Source organism: Cheilinus undulatus, linkage group 20 (assembly GCF_018320785.1).
Source record: "Cheilinus undulatus linkage group 20, ASM1832078v1, whole genome shotgun sequence".
NCBI classification, from domain to species: domain Eukaryota; kingdom Metazoa; phylum Chordata; class Actinopteri; order Labriformes; family Labridae; genus Cheilinus; species Cheilinus undulatus.
This window is the reverse complement of record NC_054884.1, coordinates 24,893,217-24,916,472: the sequence shown is the minus strand read 5'-3', so window position 1 is coordinate 24,916,472 and position 23,256 is coordinate 24,893,217. Positions and strand designations below refer to the sequence as shown.

General features: G+C 39.1%; 1 protein-coding gene across 1 annotated transcript in view; it reads left to right on the top strand.

Annotated features, from left to right (window-relative positions):
- Positions 1–23,256, top strand: part of dock1 (dedicator of cytokinesis 1) — a 351,227-nt gene that overhangs the window by 93,229 nt on the left and 234,742 nt on the right. Inside the window, exons 19-23 of the mRNA XM_041815464.1 lie at positions 8,114–8,211; positions 11,547–11,636; positions 13,021–13,121; positions 13,224–13,352; positions 19,091–19,199. Coding sequence (XP_041671398.1) covers positions 8,114–8,211; positions 11,547–11,636; positions 13,021–13,121; positions 13,224–13,352; positions 19,091–19,199 — 527 coding nt within the window. The remainder of the gene's footprint in view (positions 1–8,113; positions 8,212–11,546; positions 11,637–13,020; positions 13,122–13,223; positions 13,353–19,090; positions 19,200–23,256) is intronic.

Genomic DNA, 23,256 nt, shown 5'->3' with positions numbered 1-23,256 from the left:
GATGCTCCGGGATCAGACTGCCTCGTCACCGCACTCTGAGTTTGATTAACAGAGAGGTACGTGTGTGGGTATGTGTATTCCCCGGGGATATATCATCCCACGCCACAGCCCCAGGAAAAGGTTTGAGTTCTTTTAATAAAGGAACACCAAGTCGATCTGTCTCTGACTGTGCTGGAGCCTCTCTGTTTTTATTAAAGCCTAGAAGTTCTTCACAAGTACGACCAAAACAGCACACTCACTCACTTGCTCTGACATTCAAACAATTACTCACTCACAAACTGAAGAACATTGTCACAGTTTTACTCATTGCTGGCATTGAGCTGCCATATATATGCTTTCTGATTATTTGACTAATTAATATAGTATAAAATTCTCTTGAGTTCCATGGACAGTAATCATCGATTTTCACTACAATGAGATTGACAATTAATTGTAAAAATCTTGAATATTTGGCTGTTTACATACCATTGTTCTTTCTTCTTATTCACAAATTCTTTTTGCCTACTGAATATATTACCTGGACTCAAAAATGGCCAATACAGAGTACCATTACGATATACAGGTGCATCTCAAAAATAGAATATCATGAAACTTTTAAATATTCTCGATTAATCTAACACAAAGGGAAATAGGTCATGATTTTTGGGTGTAAATGTTGATGATAACACTAACAGATCACAAAAATCCAAAAAACATCATCTTAAAATATTAGAACATCACAAAATGTCAGTCCAAAAAAGGATGGAAAAATATTGCCCATTTATGCACCCATCAACTGGTCAGGACTCCTTTTGCACTTAATACTACATTGAGGCAATCAGTCTGTGGCACTGCAGGGGTGTTATGAAGCCCAGGGTTGCTTTGAAAGCAGCCTTCAGCTCGTCTGTATTATTGATTCTCATCTTCCTCTTGACAGTACCTCAGAGATTCTTTTGGCTGATTGGTTGGCCAATCAGTCACAGTAACCCGGTGTTTGGCAGTCCAATTTCTGGTAGTTTTGGCTTCACTGTGGGCAGGTGCCATGTCTTGTTGGCAAAGGAAATCGGAACTCCGTAAAGCTTCTCAGATGGAAGCATGAAGGTCTCTAAACTCTCCTGGTAGATGGCTGACAGTGTTGATTCTGGACTTGACAAAACATATTGGACCAACAGCAGCAGGTGGCATAGTACTTCAAACCATCGCTGACTGTGGAAACTGAAAACACTGGACTTCAAGCACTTTGGATCCTGTGCCTCACCGATCTTCCTTCAGACTCTGGGACCTTGATTTCCAAATGAAATTTAAAAATTAACTTTCATCTGAAAACTGGACTTTCACTGAGCAATGGTTGAGTTGTTTTTCTCTTTTGCCCTGGTGAGAAGCAGCAACATCTGTGGTTTAGAAGTGGCTTGACACTCAGAACACCACACCTGTGGCCCATTTGCTGGACCCGTCTGTGTGTGGTGGCTTTTGATCCACTGGCTTTAGCCTCAGTCCACTCCTTGTGAAGCTCCCCTGAGTTTTTGGATCTGCTTTGTTTGACAATCCTCTGAAGGCTGAGCTCATCCCTGTTGCTTGTGTACCTTTTCTTACCACACTTTTCCCTTTCAGTCAACTTTTTATTAATGTGCTTTGATAAATCTCTTAAGAACAGCCTGTCCTTTCAGCAGTGACCTTCTGTGGCTTAACCCCCTTTTGGAGGGTATCAATGATTGTCTTGTGGACATTTGTCAAGTCAGCAGTCGTCCTCATGATTGTGTTTGTGTGCACTGATCTAGAGTGAGAAAATGAAGGCTAAGGGAGCCTTTGCAAATTGGCTACTGTGGAGCCAAAGGGCCAGATTTTATCCTGTGCCCTTGCTTTTGGGACCTAGGACCACCTTCAGTGGAAGTAACTAGAGGGTAAGAGTAAAGACCCTGATTTTTAATGATTCAAACTAACTGTCTGTGGTATGAAAAGATTGGGTTGTATTGCCTGGGATTTCACACTAACAGTATCCTAAGCTTGAAACGAGCTAACATTAGCGGCAGTTCTGAAACAACAGCTCAACTAGCAAAAGGCAGAAAAAAAAACAGTACTTGAATGCCCTTTGCAACAGACTGCTTGCTTCATACACATGACACCTCATCCCTGATCCCCACATCTGAGATGAAACACTCTTTTTAATTAAGCTGGATTTATGCATGCGGTCTCCCAGTGCAGGGAGCCGGTGTGAAGTGGCTGCTGGCTGGCTCGTCCCTGGGTATTTGCTGTGTGCTTCTCTAAACGGAGGCTGCAGGAGAAGCAGAGATCTAATGACAGCTGAGCCGGGAGAGGAGCCGACCGCGTGAAAGATGTATGAACATCCTGTTCCAACCTTGGCTGGAAGGAGAAAAATATTTAATGAAAAAAGTGATTCTGGGGTTACATCACTGTGTTGAAAAGGCCTACATATTTAAAATTCATATCCAAACACAAGGTCATGGCTATTAAAGAAAGAGCTATAAAGACAGAATAAAGCTCTTGTCAAGAAACATACTCTGTAAACAAACATTAAATCATTCAATCAATCATGCCCTACCTTTCTTACAGAATGACGGCCATCTCTGGATTGGTATTTATCTCAAGCACAGAGCGAATCTCCCTCCATTTCTCAGATGCTCCACCCATATTTACCCTCCATTTCCCCCTGCGTCGGTCAAGCTCTCATTTAGCTTGACGGGCTTCAGCAGATAAAACTATCTTCCTTTTTTTATGTTTATGCTGAGTTTGTGTGGATGTTTAGGTTGCGCTAGCCGTTTGTGCGCAGAAGCAGCCTTCTCCATTGCCATTTATTTCCATTCTAAACACCGTAGCCAGGTATAAACAGAGCAGGGGGGTGCGCGTACTACATACCCTACGTCACATCCGTTGAGATTTCGCTGAAAATTCGGCTTGAGTTCTTTACAGATAAATGACTCAACAGGCTTATACAGGCAAACTAGGAAGAAATAAAGAGCTTGTGTGAAAGCAGAAAACTTAGGAATAGCCCCTCTAAGGTGAAGTATTTTGCATTAAAAGGTGCAGTCAAAATGAAATACGCATTTCTATTGCTAATATTTAATCACTTTATATGACTCGAACTTTCTTATTTCTACCATATTCACACAGCAGCCATTCTCCCTTTAAAATATGGTATAAATATGTTCTATTTATTTGTTTTTTGAATATATTTAACTGCAAGGTTATATAGATTATTCAATGTCACTATATTTCAGGTTTTAGTTTGACATGGATATTTACATTGCTAACAGTCAAAAATCTGGTGGAAAATCTATCTAAATGTTTTATTATCATTGTAAAACAAAATGTTCCTGGCTACTTTAGCTAAGGCTCTTTGCAGATGATATCATGCAGCAGCGAAGAACTTCCCCTGGGGGGCAAGAAGGGTTTTCTACATAGAGAAACGCTACCAAAAAGGCCATGTTAGAGCTGTTTATGACTGCGAAGCGTTCAGAATGTAAAAATTGGAAAAATATCAGCCCATACCTAAACAGTAAAGTAGCAGATAAATAAATTGGTTATTTGTTCCAAGCTAGCTGCATGTAAGCTGGGAAGTAAGTGTATTGCTTTTAAGTCATCTAAAACCACTGTAAAGCAGTATTAGCATTGTGTGACCTTGTAGCTAACAGTATTATTCACTAGGAGGTGGATGGCCGTTTTTATAAATGTTTTTGTAAGCAAGGAAGTAAATGTTTTTGTTTTAATATCATCTGAAACTGCTGAATAGCAATATTAGCATTTATCAACCTCGTAGATCGCAGTAGTATTCACTAGGAGGTGGTTTTTTGCTTTTGTATGTTTTGCCTGTTCTTTTGTCTTAAATTATGACCAACTTTCTGCTACATAGATAAACATTAGGGTAGCTAGTTAGTATATTAACTAGTTTTTGTTCATAGTTTACCTTGATGTAAGCTACAAAGTGAATGCATTGCTATAATTTTGTCTAAAACTACAGAACAGCTATATTAGCATTAAGCAACTTTGTAGCTAACAGTGGTATTGACTAGAATATGCTTGGTTGCTTTTTAAAATTTTTCGTACAGTTTTTCTTGAATTATGACCTTTTCCCTGCATACATAAACATTGGTAGCTAATTAGTGCTTTAATTAGTTATTTTTCCTTGTTAACATTGGGCGAGCGAGGAGTTCATGTAGCTTGTCCAAAATAGCATACTTCTGTTAGTATACAGTAATACTATACTGTTAGTATTGAATTAAATTGTGCATGACCATTCAGCACTTAGAGGAAATGATGATCATTTAACCACCTGTTTTCTTCATCTACTTTGTTTATCGCAAGTTGTAAACAGATGTTGACAATTGTCATCGAAATTTGATGGCTATCTTCACTTTTTTATTAAATTCATAAAACTTGTATTTTATGTTTACATTAATTGCTCAAAGTAAATGAACCTGTTTTGCCCTTAATGCATTTTTCGTGATTGAAATGTCCTGCTGTTGCTACAACATGTTAGCATGTTAGTGGATGCTAATGTTAGCTAGAACGCTAGCATGCTGACAGTAAGGTGTCCCATTACACTTCTGAACAGCAATGTTAGCTTTAAGGGACTCCTAGCTTACAGAAATAACTTTTAGGTGACCTCTTGCTAAGTTTAGCTTGCATTATAATTGATTTTTTTCAGTATAACCCAGTATTCCTTCCTTGACTGGTCCTTGCCTGTTAGGCTGCTTAACAAAGGGGTGAATTTTTAATTCTTATCAAATCAATCCCCCCTGGAAAACGAATTACAAACAATGTGTCAATTCTGTAGCGGATGCTTTTATATGGAAGCACTTGGTGAATTTCTTGTGATCCCATACTGTCTAGGATCCCTCACACTCCTTGCCCCTGCCCCGTATGCTGCACGCAGTGTGGCTCCAACAGCATCGCCCCAGTGGGACCAGGCTGACTGTTGATTTTATCCCATTTCGCTCCATTTGTCCTTCCGAGGTGCTAAACTGTCAATTTCTCTCCTCTGGGAGTGGGATCCCCAGTGGTTCAGAAATGGTCTTTTGACTGGACCTGATGATGTTGTCACATTTGAGGATGATAGGCATCAATCACAGTGTCACCATGCTTGATTGGCTTCAACAATAGCTAATCTGACGTGGCCAAACAGACAGACTGCAGCGACAGGTGTGGGCTCTGGGATGACAACATATTTCAGGGTCTGCTTTTTCTAAGTAGGCTTGACTCTGGCAGGCAGGAAAATTATCATGATGCCGACTTTGTGTGTGTATTAGCAAATGATTAAGGATTAATCTGGAGTTGTCATTCATCTATCCACCCTCTCATACCCTGTTTATTCCCTGTGAATATAATTATATGGGGCAAACATACAGTAACATTGACACAATTTATAACCTCTACTCTTAACATCAGATTTTAAATAATAGAGAAAAGCAACAATCTAAAATTATAATAGGCTGTTTTTGTGCTTTTGCTTTGTTTATTCAATTTATTCTTTAATTTTATCACAATGACTTTGCAGGAATTGTATCAAAGCGTGTGATGTTTTGACTCACACATTCATGATTGTGGTAGATCCTGATAATCAGTTTCTGATTTCAGTTGTTATTTCATGTCTTTTTAATTACACCGTACCCTGTCTCTGCTTCTCCTCTCCTCTTGCTAAGCTCTCTCTTTTGACTTTCTCAGTTTTCTCACTTCCTGAGAAATAGTTGTATTTTTATGGTTGAAATCATGAGTCACTGTCACTACATGGAGCTTGCATGTACTGAGCCTGGGTCTGTTGAAGGTGGTGACTCTGTTTGGGCTGTGATGGCCATGTGATAGGGAAGGTAGGGTGAATAATGTACCTGGTATGGTGGATGGTGAGAGCTAGTATAAAGGGGGTATAAATTAAAGACACCTCTGTGCTGTAAGTGTCTCGTTTCGCTTTGAAAAACTTGCAGACAGTTAATTGGACAAGTCAGAAGTAATCTGCATCTTGCGTTATCAAACATTTCATTTAAATGTTCCATTATTTTCTTTTTAGTTCATAACAAGTAAAAGGGGATTAACTATAGAAATTCTGAGATTAGTTGTGATTACAAACTTCTGATGTATTCCAGTCAATTTTCTTTTACTGTTAATGTATGTAGCTTTTCTGATGCCTGTCTTCACCAGAGCCCTGCAACATCTGAAAACTTAATAACTACCCACAAACATAATAGATTTCCTTCAAACATAACAGCAGTTGCCTACAGCAAATGTAATAAGTATTACATTTGCTGGCAGTGAAGGTAAAAATCATTGTCTCTCAATATTTAGTTAACTAACCAATTCGCTCAAATGCAATGTGAGCATGACAAGTGAAAGTTGTGGTCGTAGTTTGTTGTCATAGGTTCAAGTCGGCTTAATCTCAAGTCACATCAGAAAACCTTATGGTAATTTTTTGTTCGCCATGAAACAGGAAGTTTTTGTCTGGAGTCTTGAAACACTGGTAGAGCCATGAATCTAAGCACCTTTTTTATTAGGAAAGGAGATGATTGATATCAATTTATTGTCATCGCAAGATGACAATCAATCATTATTGATTGCAAAATCCAAGGGTTTCTTCATGAAAGAAGCCCTCTGAGGGTGTTCATCTGATCTAAATCTTAGTAATTTTACAATTCATAGAGAGCTGACAAAAACAACCTTTTTTGCACATGAAAACAAAAACATGACAAGGCTGTGCTTCCTTGTCAGAGAACAATGCAGAATTTCCTCAGTGCTGTTTTCACACGTTTTAATCCACTCTGCTAACATTCATGGCTTTTAAGACTAAAAAATGCTACTTCCTGTTACATGGTGAACACAAAAATTATCATGACTACATTTGTGATATGACTTGACCTTAAAGAGACTTGAGCCCTACAACAAACAACAATGACCTAGGACATTTAATTTTATGTTGAAATTATCTTAAAACCTCAAAATGATTTCCTTCCCAGAAAATCACACAAACAACAGCATTTACATTTGTGGTAAAGTTATTATGTTTGTGGGATGATTAAATTAAAAACTGCAGATTTGTATTACCCTTTTAAACTAAATGACCTCTTTCTAGTTTATAAAAATAGATATCCATCATATGTTAATTTCTCCTAAGCAAGCACGGCAGTAGAATATTTTAATAACCACATTGCAGGTTAGGCAGTAAACGTTCAACTGCAGAGCAATCATCACCTAAACTAAGGCAGGCTCTTTTATAGGTTTATATACAATTAATAAGAATTTAGTGACAATTCCTAGAATAGTAAAGAAACAAGGTGGCAGGTGAAGCCTTTGTTTTGAGTTGCAGCCATTGACTTTACACTTAAGAGAGTAAGGTATTGTGTTGATTCAGCTTTGCTCTTTTATAACATTTTAGATTCATTAAAAAAGAAAAATAATATTCAAAACTAACGCTAACTGATGTTATCTCCAAGCTCCACTAGATAATCTTGAAATATAAAGGTGAAACTTTTTGGTTGTTTTATCAGGCCTTCCAAAAGGGAACCCTGCATATGAAGACACAGACTTTATTTGACTATGGTGTCTTTTCTATATTTATTGTGCGATGAAACGCAGCAGATTTATGCATTTTGAAAAAAAGGAAAGAAAAGGAGTCATTTGAAGAGTACCATTGTTGTGCAATGCTCTTTGAGTAGTGATGCAAAATGGTCTTGCTATAGAGTGTCGTCTTTAAAGCCTGTTTAAATTTGACAAAGTAGCATCATCTGTCCTTAACAAGGTTCTGACTGATGTGCACTGAGCTGCTTTAGTATATATACAACACCTTCATAAATAGACATGAGGGAATTTTTAAAGCTCAGGTTTGATATTGAGTGAGGGCTCTCTTGGGTGTGATTAATTACATGCTGACTCATCATCCTGTGACTGGATTCATTGTTCATGATTAAAGTGAGACATCTAATAAAGAGACTTATGCTGTATAAGTGAGATATACAATCTGAGGGGTGTGTGGGTTTTAAGAAATAAATAAATGACCCTAAAGCTCATCTGATTCTAATCTTTATTGCTGCCTCTTCATTTTTCTTCAGATCAGATTATCACTGGCAGGATGACGATGCGCCTATGGTTTGTGGTTGATGTTTTGCTTTTCTTCACTTTTTGTTTTCCCCAGTGGACCTCCTGGGCCTGCTGAAGTGGCGCTCCAACACCAGCCTGCTGCAGCAGAACCTCCGTCAGCTGATGAAGGTGGAAGGTGGCGAAGTTGTCAAGGTCAGAGAGTGGAAAAAGTGCAGTGTGCCAGTTTTACAACCCTGAATGTTGTCTTTTTAATTGATGCTGAGGCACAGAACTCTTGTGCATTAAAGCTAAAGAAAAGACAATGATCTTAATTTACCGTCTCTTTTAAAATGATCATTTTTGGGCTATTATGCCTGTATTAGATTGCCTTTGAGAGAAAGTAGAAGATGAAATGCACAATGCAAACTGCATTGGGATCAGGAGTTGAACATGTGACAAGGTCCAAAGCCTGTACCAACACCAATACATTTGAATATCTTTCTTAGTTTTCCAAACATTCATTTTAGGGCTTCTATGCTTTTAGTAGAGGGACAGGATAGTAAGTAGAGATGGAAACTGAGCAGTGAGATAGTAGAGAATGATGTGGAAATAAATCTCTGTCTCTCTTAAATGTGCACAGGATGGTGATGCAGGTATCTGAATTTGTATTACTTCATTTACAAATCCATCCTTGGCAAAGCATTTATCTTCTCACATGTCACAGGAACAGTGCACTCACAGCCTGCCCCCCAGGCTTTTATAACCTTCAGGGTTCCCTCATTACATATTAAGCTTTGCAAAAAGGCATTCACTTTTTCTGCCCCTTTAACCTGGATCTAAAGGTGTCCAACTTGATGTCTGTCCACTGGTAAGGCACCCCAGAGGGCACTTTGTCACATGATGCCAAAAAAATGTAAGGCTCTGAACATCCCTGGAGTTCAGTTAAATCCATCATCAAAAAGGAAGGCATATGGCACACCTGTAAAACTGCCTAGATCAGGCCGTCCTCACAAACTGAATGACCGTGCAAGAAGGAGACAAATGAGACAGACCTCCAAGGCACCTATGACTACTCTGAAGCTTCAGCAGCTGAGATGGGAGAAACTCTGCAAACAACTGCCGGCCAAGTTTTTCACCAGTTAAACTTTATGGGAGAGTGGCAAAGAGAAAACCGCAGTTTAAAAAAAAAAACATCAAATCTCAAGCCATGTGGGGGACTCCATGATCAAGTGGACAGAAGTTTGTTGGTCTGATGAGACAAACCAAGCTGGTGCTGTCTAGGAAAACACTGCACATCACTGTTAACACCCCATCCCCACTGTGAAGTACAGTGGTGGCAGCACCATGCTGTGGAGGTGCTTCTCAATAGCCGACCCTGTGTGGCTTGTAAAGGTGGAGGGTAAAATGAATGTGGCAAAATATCGGAAAATCCTGGGGGGACAATCTCTTCAGTCTGCAAGAGAACTACGGCTTGGAAGAAGATATATTTTCAATCAAGACAATAACCCGAAGCATATACAGGGAAAGCTAAATTCAATAGAGAATTTGTGGCTGGATTGGATAGGGGCTGTTTACACCTGATCCCTGTGCATGCTGAGCTTGAGCAGTTTTCAAAGAAGGATTGGGTAAAATTGCAGTGTCCTGATGTGCAAGCCTGATTGAGATATCTGTTTTTACTTTGACACTAACTGGGATATTTTTTGTTAAAAATGTCAGATTATATTGACCATGGTTGATTTATAAAATCAATAAAAGGGTGATTCATCCAAGGGGGAGGAATTCTTTTTATAGGTACTTTAAGTTGACACTTTCAGAAAGAGACCAAACTTCATCATTAGGTATCATTTTTATGTATTATTTTACACAAAACATTTTGCTTGGTGAGACACGTTTAATTTATAAATTTGGCTCAAAGTCTCTGCCAGTATTTTCTAGATTTTGTAAAAGCTGAATAGTTCAGTAGAAAACAAAGCCCATCTTCCTTTTGAAAATGTTCTGAGTGTCTTTGACGTCAGAGGACCAAAGGTTCAGTTTGACTGAGGTAACGTTTTAATTTAGATATCCTTGAACCATGTCTCATTCTCCCGACTGAACACAAATGAGCATAAACAAAAAAAAAATATGCCAAAAGCTGGTAGCATCAACAATCCAGTCACCATGCTAAGTGGTCTTGAAGGCTACTCCTCCTCGACAGCAATTTCACAAATAATTTCACCTCCTGTCAGAGAGAGAGAGGGAGGGCAGGTTGCTGGTTTCTTTTTTAAATCTCCAGCGAGAAGCACCACACACAGCATGCAGACGGAGAAGAAGATGACCCGCTGTCAGGAGAATTACGCCGGCCCTTAAAGTGCTCAGCGTGGGGCAGATGAATAAATCACTCTCTAGAGATACTTTTGCGTGTACTCGCTGGGGTTCAGCCAGATTGTAGTGTATATGAGGAAGCCCTTCACTCTGACAGGTTTGATCAGGCCTTGTAGATCTGTGACACACAGCTGGACTGCTTCATTAAAACTCAGGAGAAAGGGGGTTATTATTAACACAACATTAGCTTTAAAAGCACTCCCAGGCTGCTGGTGTTTAATGAGATAACTTTTACCTCTTAAAGTTAATAAAGCAAATGATCAACAGGGCTTCAGTTTCATTGATGTGCATTGTACATTAGAAATTATGCAGAAAAAAGCCTTTCTGTCTGTTTCTTTATTATTTTTCCAAGAGAACAGGCTTCTCCTCCTGCATCTGTCTCACAGTCCGCCTCGTCTCAGATTGAATTGTGCTTTAAACCCCGTATCTTGAACCGTGTTTGTTTCTCGTCTCCACATGATGAATCTCATCCATCTCGAGATGACAGACCAAGGCACAGTATACGCAGCGATATCTCTGTTTCCGACACTTTTACATCTGTTTTGTCGCGTTGCCTCAGAATTGGCCGGGTAAATGGAGCATGTTTCCTCGGAGAGGGAGTGTGTGTATACTTAGGCTTTCTTGACGTACTGCTGACAGGGGAATTATTGCGTCTTCACAGTACTATATTGGTCCTGTTAACAGCTGTAAATGGTGTGTAATGGTAGCACTGTCAGTGCTGGAGTTCACTTGTCAGTTAGTTACACCATACACATTGTCTGGGCCCACATTCAACATGTTAGGTATCATATTTCTTGTACTGTGAATAAATTTAATACCCTGATCAGAGATGATAATTTTTTGTTTTCTTTATTGAGTTATATTTGGTCACCAAATAATGATAATATCTAAAAATCGTGGGAGAACATCTTATAAGATTCATACATTATGTGGCTGTAACCACATGCAGTTTTATGGTGGTGAAGCATCTTAATTTTTGGGTAAGGTTTCTGTTTACATGTTGAATAAATTAAAATAGCCTACCTCAAAAGACAAAAGTTAATCAAGTTCTCTCAGTCTGATTTCGTGAGCAATCAAAGCAGTTTTGCCACTTCCTAGTGAGACTATTACTTTCCATTTCCATGTTTTTCTGATTTGCATCTAACATTGCTGGTCTGCTATAACATGCTATGCTTTTGCCATTCTAGTTCCTTCAAGACACTCTGGATGCTCTCTTCAACATCATGATGGAGAACTCGGACAGCGACACCTTCGACACGCTTGTGTTTGATGCCTTGGTAAGCAAAGAAAAGACCGCTGCAGCAGTCATCGTGCTAGTGACTGTCACTGACAGAAAGCTAGACCTCCTTGTTTTTGCTTTCAGTGCTTCACTTTTTGCTCAGTACTTGATGCTATTTAAAATGTAGCTTCCTCCAAAATATACTTAAGTAAAAGTAAAATTACTGATTTTAAAAACTAGTTGTAAACAAAAAGCGGCTCAATTACAGTGACGAGAGCCCTGTGTTAGACTCTTTTCTTAATCCTGCTCTGTTTGGATTTCTGACTCACTCCCACAGTGCGTGCCGTCCACTCCTGCCTGAGGGATACACACTATTATCAGCCTGATATTGGATAAAAGAGCAGTTATTAGGATATATTAGAACAGGAAATATTAGAACCATACAGATCGATTTATTGATCCAAATATGATTCAGACAGAGAAGGAAAAGTTTGCAAAGATGAGGCATGTTATGTGCCAAATGTGCTTAAAAAATGCAAATTACACACTTTAAATCCCAAAAATGTTGTATGTGTGCCAGGGGTAAGCCTCTGAGGAAAATGCCCCACCCGGGACTCCTACCTGCCCCTCTGTAAACACAACTCTGCTGTGCTGTCAGCAAAATTGTTGTCAAATACTTAAGTTTTGCTACTGTTGCTGCTCTCAACCTTGCTTAGTTTGATATAAAGCAATAGATGTGGAAGTTAACAGAGAATTCAAAGGTATAAATGATGCATTTCCTTTAATAAGGTAACTATTTTTATTTGAACAAATTGGTGCTTGAACTGTGTTTTTTTTTTTTCATTCTGCGGATGATTACAGAGCAAAAATGACAGAAAATGTGTCGCCAACAAAATACCGTGTCGTTCACTTTGACTCCCAAACTGCCTCCTGCTGTTTTGTAAATAAGCGCTCTGCTAATCATCTTTGTATGGAGGTGTAGACACTGCTTCTTATGTAATTTACTGCTGAATTAATCTGCATGAATTTTAAGCACCAGGGTAGCATTTTCATTAATGCTTGTTTAACGTAACAGGTCTCATTCCTGCATCAGAAAAAGGCAAAAAGAAACTAGCCTGCTTCAGTTTTCATTACGCCATCCAAGCATTCATTGCTAATAAGTTGGCAGAGTATTCAGTTGGTTGTGCATAGCAAGCCGTCATCTAACAACATCATCTCCAAAGCACAGTTTTCTGAAAGGAGGTAGAAATTGTGTTGTCAGCTGTCCTAGATTATCTGCAGGCCAGAGAATTGAAGGAAAATGGTTTTCTGCTCAAATGCAATCTTAGTTAATTTCCCAATCTATTTCAGCATATTGAGTTAGACAGGCAGTATTTCCCCCTGCTCCACACAATGAGCCATGTGGTTTACATTTTAATGAACATGTCTTTGTTCTCTGACAGGTGTTCATAATTGGGCTCATAGCAGACAGAAAGTTCCAGCACTTTAACCCCGTTCTGGAGACCTACATTCGAAAGCATTTCAGCGCCACCCTGGCATATACGTGAGTTAATTACCCTCAGTGCACAAAAAGCAGACATTTAATCACAACTTGTATTTCTTTTATTTATTAGCAGATATTTTCCTTGTATGATTGTGTTTGCAGGAAGCTGACGACGGTGCTGAAGAACTACGTGGACAACGCCGAGAAGCTGACAGAGCAGCTGCTGAAGGCCATGAAGGCACTGGAGTACATCTTTAAGTTCATCGTCCGATCCAGAGTCCTCTTCAACCAGTAAGTCCTGATGCACACACAATATAATCACAACCAGGTGAGAAATGATCCTACTTTTTCAACCTGTCTGCAGCCTAAACTTTCTTCTCAAGAACAGTTGTAATTGCCTTGTCATGCAGCCTTAGTTGTTTAATAAACATCTAAATCAAATAACCAATCAGAACAACAGCGTTTACATTTGGAAGTCAGGTATTTGAGCTGGGACTGACGTCACACCCAGGTTGCCTGCGTTCTAGTTACTACAAGTTGGTAAGGTGGGATGTACTCCACATAATAATTTATTGGGGGCAGATTCCTCCTGTCAAACTAGTCTTCAAAAGCCTGATTATCAGATGGTTCTTAGGATTATCTTACTAGAATTTTCTGTCATGTGTTAATTGGCGCCCCTCTGATTCAAATCTGTAAATATTGACCACTTAATACTTACCATCAGAAGTCAGCTGTGTAGAGAAGCACAGAGGACAGGGGCACCAGTTTAGCTACCGCTCAGCTGGTAGATCAGGTGCCCATGTACAGAGGCTAGAGCCTTTGATGCACTGATCGCAGGATCGATTCTTGGTCTCGATGCTGTTTAGTGCATCCCATGCTCCATTCTCTCACGTATTTCCTATCTCTATTCATCAGTACTATCTGAATAAAGGCGAAAAGCCTCAAAAATAATCTTAAAAAAAGGATGGCTGAGCATGCTTTCTGTTGATTGTTGATTGTCTTTACTCAACATTTCCTGTGAAACATTCACACTAGCAAGAAGACGAGATGGGATATAATTGATACCAAAGTGAATGTAGCGGGTAGCTAACAACCAGCCACATTAGCTTGTTTACTGTCATGTTTGACCATGCAGGATTTTGAGTTTTGGACTCAACCAGGACTCTGGTTTTTGGTGTAGGAATATGTTATTATGTAGTGTGCCCAGTGTTTATTTCATCAACTAAAATTATGAAAAAAGAAAGTTTGAGAGGAAGACTAGCTAAAGATAGATCTTTTATGACAAATTAATATGATAAAATCTGTGGCTCCTCAAGCGCCACCTCAGCCACAGCCTTTCCTGTCTTATAAAGCTTCCTTCAGTCCAATGAAAGGTGCCAAGTCCAAGCTATTAATGTTATTAGTATTTAGAAGTATAGCAACAACAACAACCTGTCATCTTGATAGATATGTAAGAGTGCATACCCTTGAGGTTGGCAAAAATAAAGAACTAAAGGCTTCAAATAGTGGGCTCAATAACTAACTTTGACAAAGGTCAAGGTGGCTTCATTCACTTCTGTTATAGTCTGTTTGCATTGTGAGGAGCAGGACCTCTAACTTATTCACTTTTAGGACATTTTGTGGTAAAATGAGGGTGAAGTATTTCTCAGAAAAAAAATTATACAAGATTGATATTGGGAAATGCAAAAAGATGAAATTGGTTACTAATTATCCATATTTTTTCTCCACCACATTTTAATATTTGAAGAGTTTCAGTGGAGGCAGATAAAAGCAAATGGTTTTTGGATGACTTAAAGTGGATGTATTTTTAATTGTCTTTGAGGATATAGAAGTGGTGATAATGTTGTAGCCACGGAGTGAAGCTGTGGGCAGCTGAGGGGACTGATGTATGATCCTGCTCTAATTGAGTGTGCAGAGTTTGATTGGTTTTCTATCCGATGTCTAGAGGACACTCCGTCCTCTGCCTCTTATACAAAATCACAGCAGCAGACACACAGCAGCCACACTAACTTGTTAAACTGTGCATTTTCACAGTCTGTGCAGAATGGTCTCTTTAACAAAATAACGAAAAAACACAAGCCCACTCTCTTAATTCGCGCCAGAGAAAATCAGCCATGATCAAAAAATTTTGCAAACAAATAGGTCAGCAAGCTCGTTAACATGTGTGCTTATTCGCCTTAACAGATCAGGTAGACAGATTTTGGGCCTTGCCATCCTTTCACATTCACACACTAGAGAGAGTCATGCCCACAGCTTACTGACATTCCAATTGTTAATGTTCAGGGTTTTCATACAGCAGCAACCTTTGGGAAAGGCTTCCCTCTCTTCTAAGTTAACAAAAACTTTATGTAGCATGGTCTTGTGCTTCTCAAGTCCTAAGTTATCACCATTAATTTGGATGCTGCAAGTCTCTGTAAACATGAAATACCTTTTGTAAGACAAGAGTATTGTACTGTCTTGAAAATAAAATGCATCAAACATACCAAGGACAAACAGTGGGCAAGGCAACAACATGATACATTATTTCACAGAAGTTGAAGCAACTGCTGTCTGCACTCTGAAGCGCTCTGATGCTAATATACTCCTCACATGCTCACAGTTCCCATAAGTCTCATTTATGCTCTACTATGCAATGTAGAGTGGATACAGAATTATCTTTATGTCTGAACTCTATGTTCATTTCCTCCGTGTTTTGTCTGTTCTTTTGAAGCTCACATGTCAAACGTTGCAGTACCACCAATTGTGGGGGCAGTGCTGAGCAACGTAGCCAACCGATCAAGCCAGAGCAGCAGAAAACAATGAAGAAGAATCATTTGAAAAATGGCAGAGCCTAAAAGATGTTTTTGGCAAATGTACACAAGCCTTTGTGTTCCTTTTGGTCAGCAGTGGTTTGGACCTTGGAACTCTCCCACGGATGCCATTTTTGCCCAGTCTCTGTTTTATTGTTGAGTTGTGAACACTGACCTTAAATGAGTCTTGCAGGTCTTTAGATGTCGTTCTGGGTTCTTTTGTGACCTTCTGGATGAGTCGGCAATGCGCTCTTGGATCAAATTCGATCAGCCAGCTACTCCTCGAAAGGTTCACCACTGTTCAAAATTTTCTCCATTTGTGGATAATGGCTCTCACCATGGTTCAACTGAGTCCCAAAGCCTTAGAAATGGCTTTGCAACCCTTTCCAGACTGATAGATGTCAATGACTTTGTTTCTCACCTGTTCTTGAATTTAAGTGTTTAAGCAGTGACAGTTGTATTGTCATTAGTAAAATGAGTCTTCAAAAAACAGGAGGGGGTAGCATCAAAAGAAACGTAACTTCATAGTGTCAAATTTACTTCAGAAAGGAACTAACACAATTATTGAATGGCAGGACGCTGATTAGTCAGACTAGCTATCTCTAACTAGTGGTTATATTGCACAGCTCCCATGGGTTTGAATGCGACCACAGCCCTTTGCTGTCTGTCTCTGATCTTGCCTCCCAACATTTCCTGCTCTATACAAAAGCAAAAATGATACATAATGGCCCAACAAAAGGTTCAAGTCATTAATTACATTTAAAATATAATGTCAACTATCTTATTCTTGCAACCCCATGAAAAGACTGTTTTTACACAGCTTATGGGAGGGATAACACAGAGATTTACACCTGTTTAGTAAGGCATCATCAGTGCAGACTTGCTAATGGAGGGTTTAATGACTCACTTCAGCTATACACTCAGAGGTTTTGACTGCACACAGTGTGGCAAATACTGCACGTAAACATAAAAACGTTTAATTTTTGGGTGTAGGGAGTAGTTTGACAACGGCTCTTTATAACTCCACAAATGATTAATATACTCACAATGCATTTAAATAAATATGTATTACTGTCATTTTATTTCTAAAAGTATGTAGGAATCTAAATCTCAAGCATACAGAACATATTACTGTCTCCATTTAAAAAGAAGGTGAAAACCTGCATTTTTATTCAGAGATGTATCTTTTCACCATTCGTCCATTCAGCCACCTTTCCAATGGTCTTCCCTGGGATCATCTCTAAGTTGGTGACCAGCAGGCATCCTAATAAGACGCCAAACCAACTCACCTGTCTAGGCACCTTCTAATAAAAGGTTTAACTTTAATATTTTTTCACAGTGCTGATGGTATAGAGGTTATGTTGCGCCTGATTGTAGAATCAAACACAGTAAATAAGTGGATGGAGTTCAAGTCTGACCCACAGCTCCTTTGTTGTATGCCATTTCCCACTCTCTCCCTCTGATTCACTTCTGCATCCACGTTCCTATTCTAAAATCAATTAAATAAAAAAAAATAACGTTATTTGTCCCCAGGGAGGCAATTCAGGGCACTTAAAGCACCAACATTACGAAAAGAAAATAGCAGAAGTTTAACAAAACAAAAGATCCCAATGCAAATACAAATATATATAAAGAAAGGACACGTTTTTTTTAATAATGTAAACAGAATATGAATGTCTTTTTACAATTTGGTCTTCAAAGTAACTAGTGACTGTTGAGTGGTCATCAGAGTAACTATGGTAACACTGTGACTGTTAAATGGTTATCAGAGTAACTCTGTGAGTGTTGATTTGTCATCAGAGCGACTTTGTGACTGCTTAGAAAAGATATGTGAAAGTATTAATTAGTAGTAACTGATCTCAGATACATTTTCAGTTCTCCAACTGTGGCTGCAGCAGTAGATGCGTAACTTCTCTTTGGAATATTTCACTTCCTCTTCTCAGTGCACGAAATAACTTCAAACGTTGAATTGGACCTGCCATTTGTGCTTTGTTGTTTTCAAGCCTTTGCCGCGGCCGGTATCCACAAATAGCTTTTTTGTTGCCGTCTTTGACTCGGTGATAGAATGCTAAACTCTAAAGCTTCTTCATGCGGAAGTGGTTCCGGCAGCTCTGAGAAGAAGGCGCCAAGGCCACACCGACATGTGTTCAGCTTTTCATCCCGGGCTGGTGGAACATTTCAGTGAAATGACAGAGCGCCTCCAATCACAACCCCCCCCCCCCCTCCCCTGTGATTTGAAGCTGCTTGTGGCTGTCCTGAGCTCACTCTGGTCTTCGTTGCTGCAGGTGAGAAGCGGCTTTAAGTAATTGTTGTCGTGGGAGCTCTGAGATGGATGCCTCTAATCCCACGATTCCTGTAAGCCCTCAAGAGTGACTATCCTGGATCATGTAATACCTGCAGCCCCGTGGAAGATTGTGGTTCCACAAAACCCGCCTCTCTGGAAGAAAGTGTGTGAAATCTGATGCAGACAACCAATCAAAACACTTTACCCCTGTTAGACAGGCCTCCCGTTTCTTTATGAGTGCTTTCAGCCATTTAAAATTGAAATCCTGATTTGTATTACTTCAAGTCTAAGATGTTGACACACTTAATTGCTTCGCAGCAAGCACAACATGGCTCATTTACAGTTTAAACCCAGTTTTGCAGATTTATGAGCTCTGCAAGTGGGATAAAAAACATTTGCATATTTGGGGGGGGGGGATTATGGAGGAAGCCCGGCTTTGTGTTCCCATGCACTTTGAAATCTGGGGAAGAGTTTTTGTGCAATTGTTGTGCAGTAATTGGCTTTTAGTATTTACAGTCGCTGGGGCAGCTTTTGCTCCACATTTCCGAACCAGCAGAAGCGACATCATGTAAAACTAGAACCCAGACAGATTACAGAGTAAAGTCACTGAACCCTTTCTGTTCCTTTTTTATAAGGCTTTCCACAAGCGTTATTAGCATTGATCATTAATTTTTCTGATTTGTTGTTGGCAGGACAGCAGGCAGGTGCTTCAGGGTTGTGTCGTGTTTTAAATGCTAATCCGCCTGGCAACAAGAGTGATGTGTGAGGTTCTGATTCTGTAATTTTTTCACTGATAACGCACAAACACAGAGGCCATTCTGTTGGCTGCTTTTAATCATTTTAAAAGGAAAGCACCAAACTCTATGTCGTTTCCTGCTGCTGTTTACACAAGGATGAAACAGACAGCAGCCTTGTGATCATCCGCCAATGTGATCCTCCACTTTATCTCCACACAGGCTCTACGAGAACAAAGGAGAGGCCGACTTCATGGAGTCCTTGAGGAACCTTTTCACATCCTTTAATGACATGATGAACAGCAACTCGGAGAACACTGGCATGGTGAAGGTAGGTTTAATATCACACCACACCAACCGCCTGCTAATATTCAGCCCCAGTTGCCAAGATGCTGCAGCTTTGAGAGTAAATAACTGCTGCTGTGTGAAGAGTAAACAAATCTGCTGTTATTTTTTTCATGACCTACTCTCCAATAGGGAACGGCATTTTTGAGCTAAAATGTTACAGCAGCTTAGTAAACATTAGAGTTGGGGTTCCTTCTATCCATTGATATTCTTTCCGTCCTACAGTGTTTGTTTTCCTCAGCTTTTTCACCTTGTCTGTTTGTGCAGATTCTCCTGATCTTTACTTTTAGTTGTTCTCTACATGATCTTGTTGGGGCTGCACATAAAATACAATGATTTTATTTTTTCTTAATCTTACATTAATACTTTAAAACAGTCCAGCTTTATTAAAGTTGAACCAAATAAATTCCTTTCAGAGACTTAAATGAAAATAGTACCAAGAGAAAGTACCAAACAGTTTTTTATTTCTCTTCAGGTTTAATACACTCTAATATTTGGCCAATTTGTCCATATTTAGTACTGTTTCTGGCAGTGGTTCTCAAATACTGGATTAGAAATGAAAGCCACAAAAAAGTGGCTAAAATCTCAGAAGTACGGGAGCCCAAAGCAGACATACATCCCCGTAGGGGTGCGCGATAACACGATCTCAGACGGTGAAGAAATAGAATGTATTGGCAATCTGCTTAATCTGTTTTATCGTAGGATCAGCTCTACTACTTCTTGCTCTTTGCCCCCTTAATATATTGTGGGATAAGACATCTACATATATACATACACACACACACACACACACACACACACATAACGCATTGGCCAACAGGATGGTGCAGAAGAAACAGAAAAAAATCAGAGACAGCATTGTTTTTTTCTGGTCACTAACAAATTTGTCTTAGAAATTTAATGAAAAAAATCGTGATAAAATCGAAATCGTCATCTGGCCATAAAAACAAAAACAAAAAACATAATATGATTTTTTTTCCATATCGCCCGCCCCTACATCCATGTATTCTATATTCCTAAATTTTGCTGCAGTATAGTAAATTTAGCTTGCATTTTGATGTCTTCACTTATTTACCTCCTTTCTTGGGTAAAATATGTAATATATTTTCCCATGATAATGTTTCAATTTCCTAAGATCTCTTGAAAACAGCCAAAATGTAAACATTAATGTCAGAAACGGACTTAAATAAAATGACTGCCTGCATGTCCTTTCAGGTTTCCTGCAATGATGAGCCTTTTAAACATGTTTGTTTTCATCATCAAAGGTCCACATTAAAACAACTTTATTTGATTGGTTGAAAGTCCCAGACATGCTGACTGATTTTATCTAATGTAGATTTATTTTTGGGTTTTAATCAACTGCTGTTCAAGTTTATCAACTCAAACTCTTATGTACTACACTCTGTTTTTCAGTTGCTATGGTATTCTGTAGGCAAACATGCAGGAAATGTGATAGTGTGACCCCGAGCTGGCATAAAAATCAACAATGTGGTGCTCACAATGACACAGGCCATGAAGGTTCTCCATCGTATTACTTTACAGAAACTTCGCCCCAACATAAATAATGTCTCTTTATTTTTACATTTACTCCGACATAATACAAGAACTTGACCCTTAATCTTAGATTATGAGTTGGTTATAAGCAGTGATAAAGAAAAAGCTGTAGACCTCAGCAGGAGATCATTAGTTTCTTTGCCACCAGGGAGTCTAAAGCACTTCAGATAGAGTTTAAATGCTGTTCAAGGTGACATAGCTGTCTCATTATTCATACTGAGGAAGGAAGATGTTGTTATTAGTCAACCAAACTCTTTTGGGTGTTATATAATGTGTGCAGCCCCAACATGCCCAGTGTGTAATACATCTCCACATTATATTTGTTATTTGTTTCTCTTGTCTGCCTGGACCTCTGCATGTGTTTTTCCTCTTTCTGACCTTGACTGTCCTGTGGTCTGCGGCTCCTCTGGCCTTCTGCTCTTTAGCTGCTTCTGAAGGTATTTATTTCTTCCTCCTCCTGCTTTTAAGCTCTTTCTGTTGTTCCATTCCCTTGTCCTTGACCCTGAAAACACACCATTTTTTAAAAATCATTTTCTGCAGCCACACATGATCCCACACATGTGCACACACGCTCAAGAGCACCCACTTTTGCTTTCAGAGATAACATAATCATAGTGTACATGCACCTTGGTACACCTACAGTAGATCCATGTGCACACTCAACCATAGGAGAGGCTCAGGAGTCAATTAGGAGTCACTTGCTGTGTAATTGGGTGAGATATTAGCTTTACTGTCAGTAAATTAAAAACTGATCTTGAGGAACGGGCAGGAAAGCGAGGAATACTGGTTGCTTCCCTAAAGTCCGCCCTCTGTGAATGCTCTGTGGCAGGTGGAAGCTAATGAGAGGTCCCATTATAACTCAAGCTTTAACTCTGGTAAACATCTGGATACACACATGCAGGCCAGAATATTTGACACACATTTAAGCAGGGTAGACACCCCAGACAGCAAGCAATTATTGAAACTCTATTGAACCAATGTTATTTTTTCAACATTAAGTCGTTGAATCAACATTGAAATATGATGTTGATTCTATATCATGTTGCACCATTTTTTAATATTGAAACAACATTGAAATTCTGAACATAGAACAACAGAATTTCAATGGTATTTCAATTATCTGGAATATTGAAACAATGTTGCCAAGACAGCAAGCAGTTATTGAAACTCTATTGAACCAACGTTATTTTTTCAACATTAAGTCATTGAATCAACATTGAAATATGATGTTGATTCTACATCATGTTGCACCATTTTTTAATATTGAAACAACATTGAAATTCTGAACATAGAACAACAGAATTTCAATGGTATTTCAATTATCAGGAATATTGAAACAACGTGGACATTTCTACTCAACTATAAATCAAGGTGTTTTCAATTCAATTTCAACTGTAATAAGCTGAATATCCAGGCCTAAAAACCCTGCTTTATCTAAAGCCATGGTGTGAAAAAGTGATGAAAACCTTTTAGGGTTGGCAAAAAAAATGACCACACCTGATGACTTTAAAGTACATATAAACAAATTTTTATTAGAATATAACAGCATTTGATAACACATTTACATTTACATTTACATTTAATAACACATTTACATTTAATAACACATTTACATTTAATAACACATTTACATTTACATCTAATAACACATTTACCAGTGCAGGCGTCCAGCTCCCCCTGCCCTGTCCGGTGCATAGCGGAGCCACTTCTGAACTGCCTGGGAAAACATGAATTGGGTCACCATCGCCCTCCTGCAGTACAAGAGCATCTAAATAGAAAATACAAACAAAGTGCAAAGTTACGCTTAGTTTATACTTCCGTGAATCAAATTTTTTTTTAAAAAAGGAGGGGGCAGGAGCAGGAAACCTAGAGTGAAAATGTGACTTGTTGCAGGAAAAAAGGGACATTTTGTGCATTTTTCCCTTTTTGCTGCTAAAATTGTAGAAAATAAGAGGTCAGTACAAGTGCTTTGGTTGTAAAAATAATATATATATATATATATATATATAACACAACAAACTAATTAGATTACACTATTTACAACTGATTTTACATCTGCATGCAATCTACAGTCCGTGTGTATTGTGCCAGTCATTGTAACAGTCCTTTTAGGCCACAAAACACAGTGGGATGTACATGGCGCATTTACGTCGTGTAATCTAATCCATGCCCCTACATGTGATACATCGTAGGAAAGGTCAGTCTATTGGCTAAACGACTAGTCAGTCAAAAAGGAGCTGGTTCACATTGGCTGAAAGTTTGGAGGGCAGGAGTCCGGGCTGGTCTTTTCTGAACTGCGGTCGCTGGTTGGACATTAGAGCCTGTGGTTTGGATATACAAATTCCGATTGGCTCAAATGAGGTGTCAATCAAACGGTCAGACCCCAGCGGCCATTTTGAGGAGAGATGTAAACAATCGGGGGGAGGAATATGCAGATATAACGAAAAAGGAGGAGGAAATTTACAGAGTGGATGTCTTTTTGTAAATGC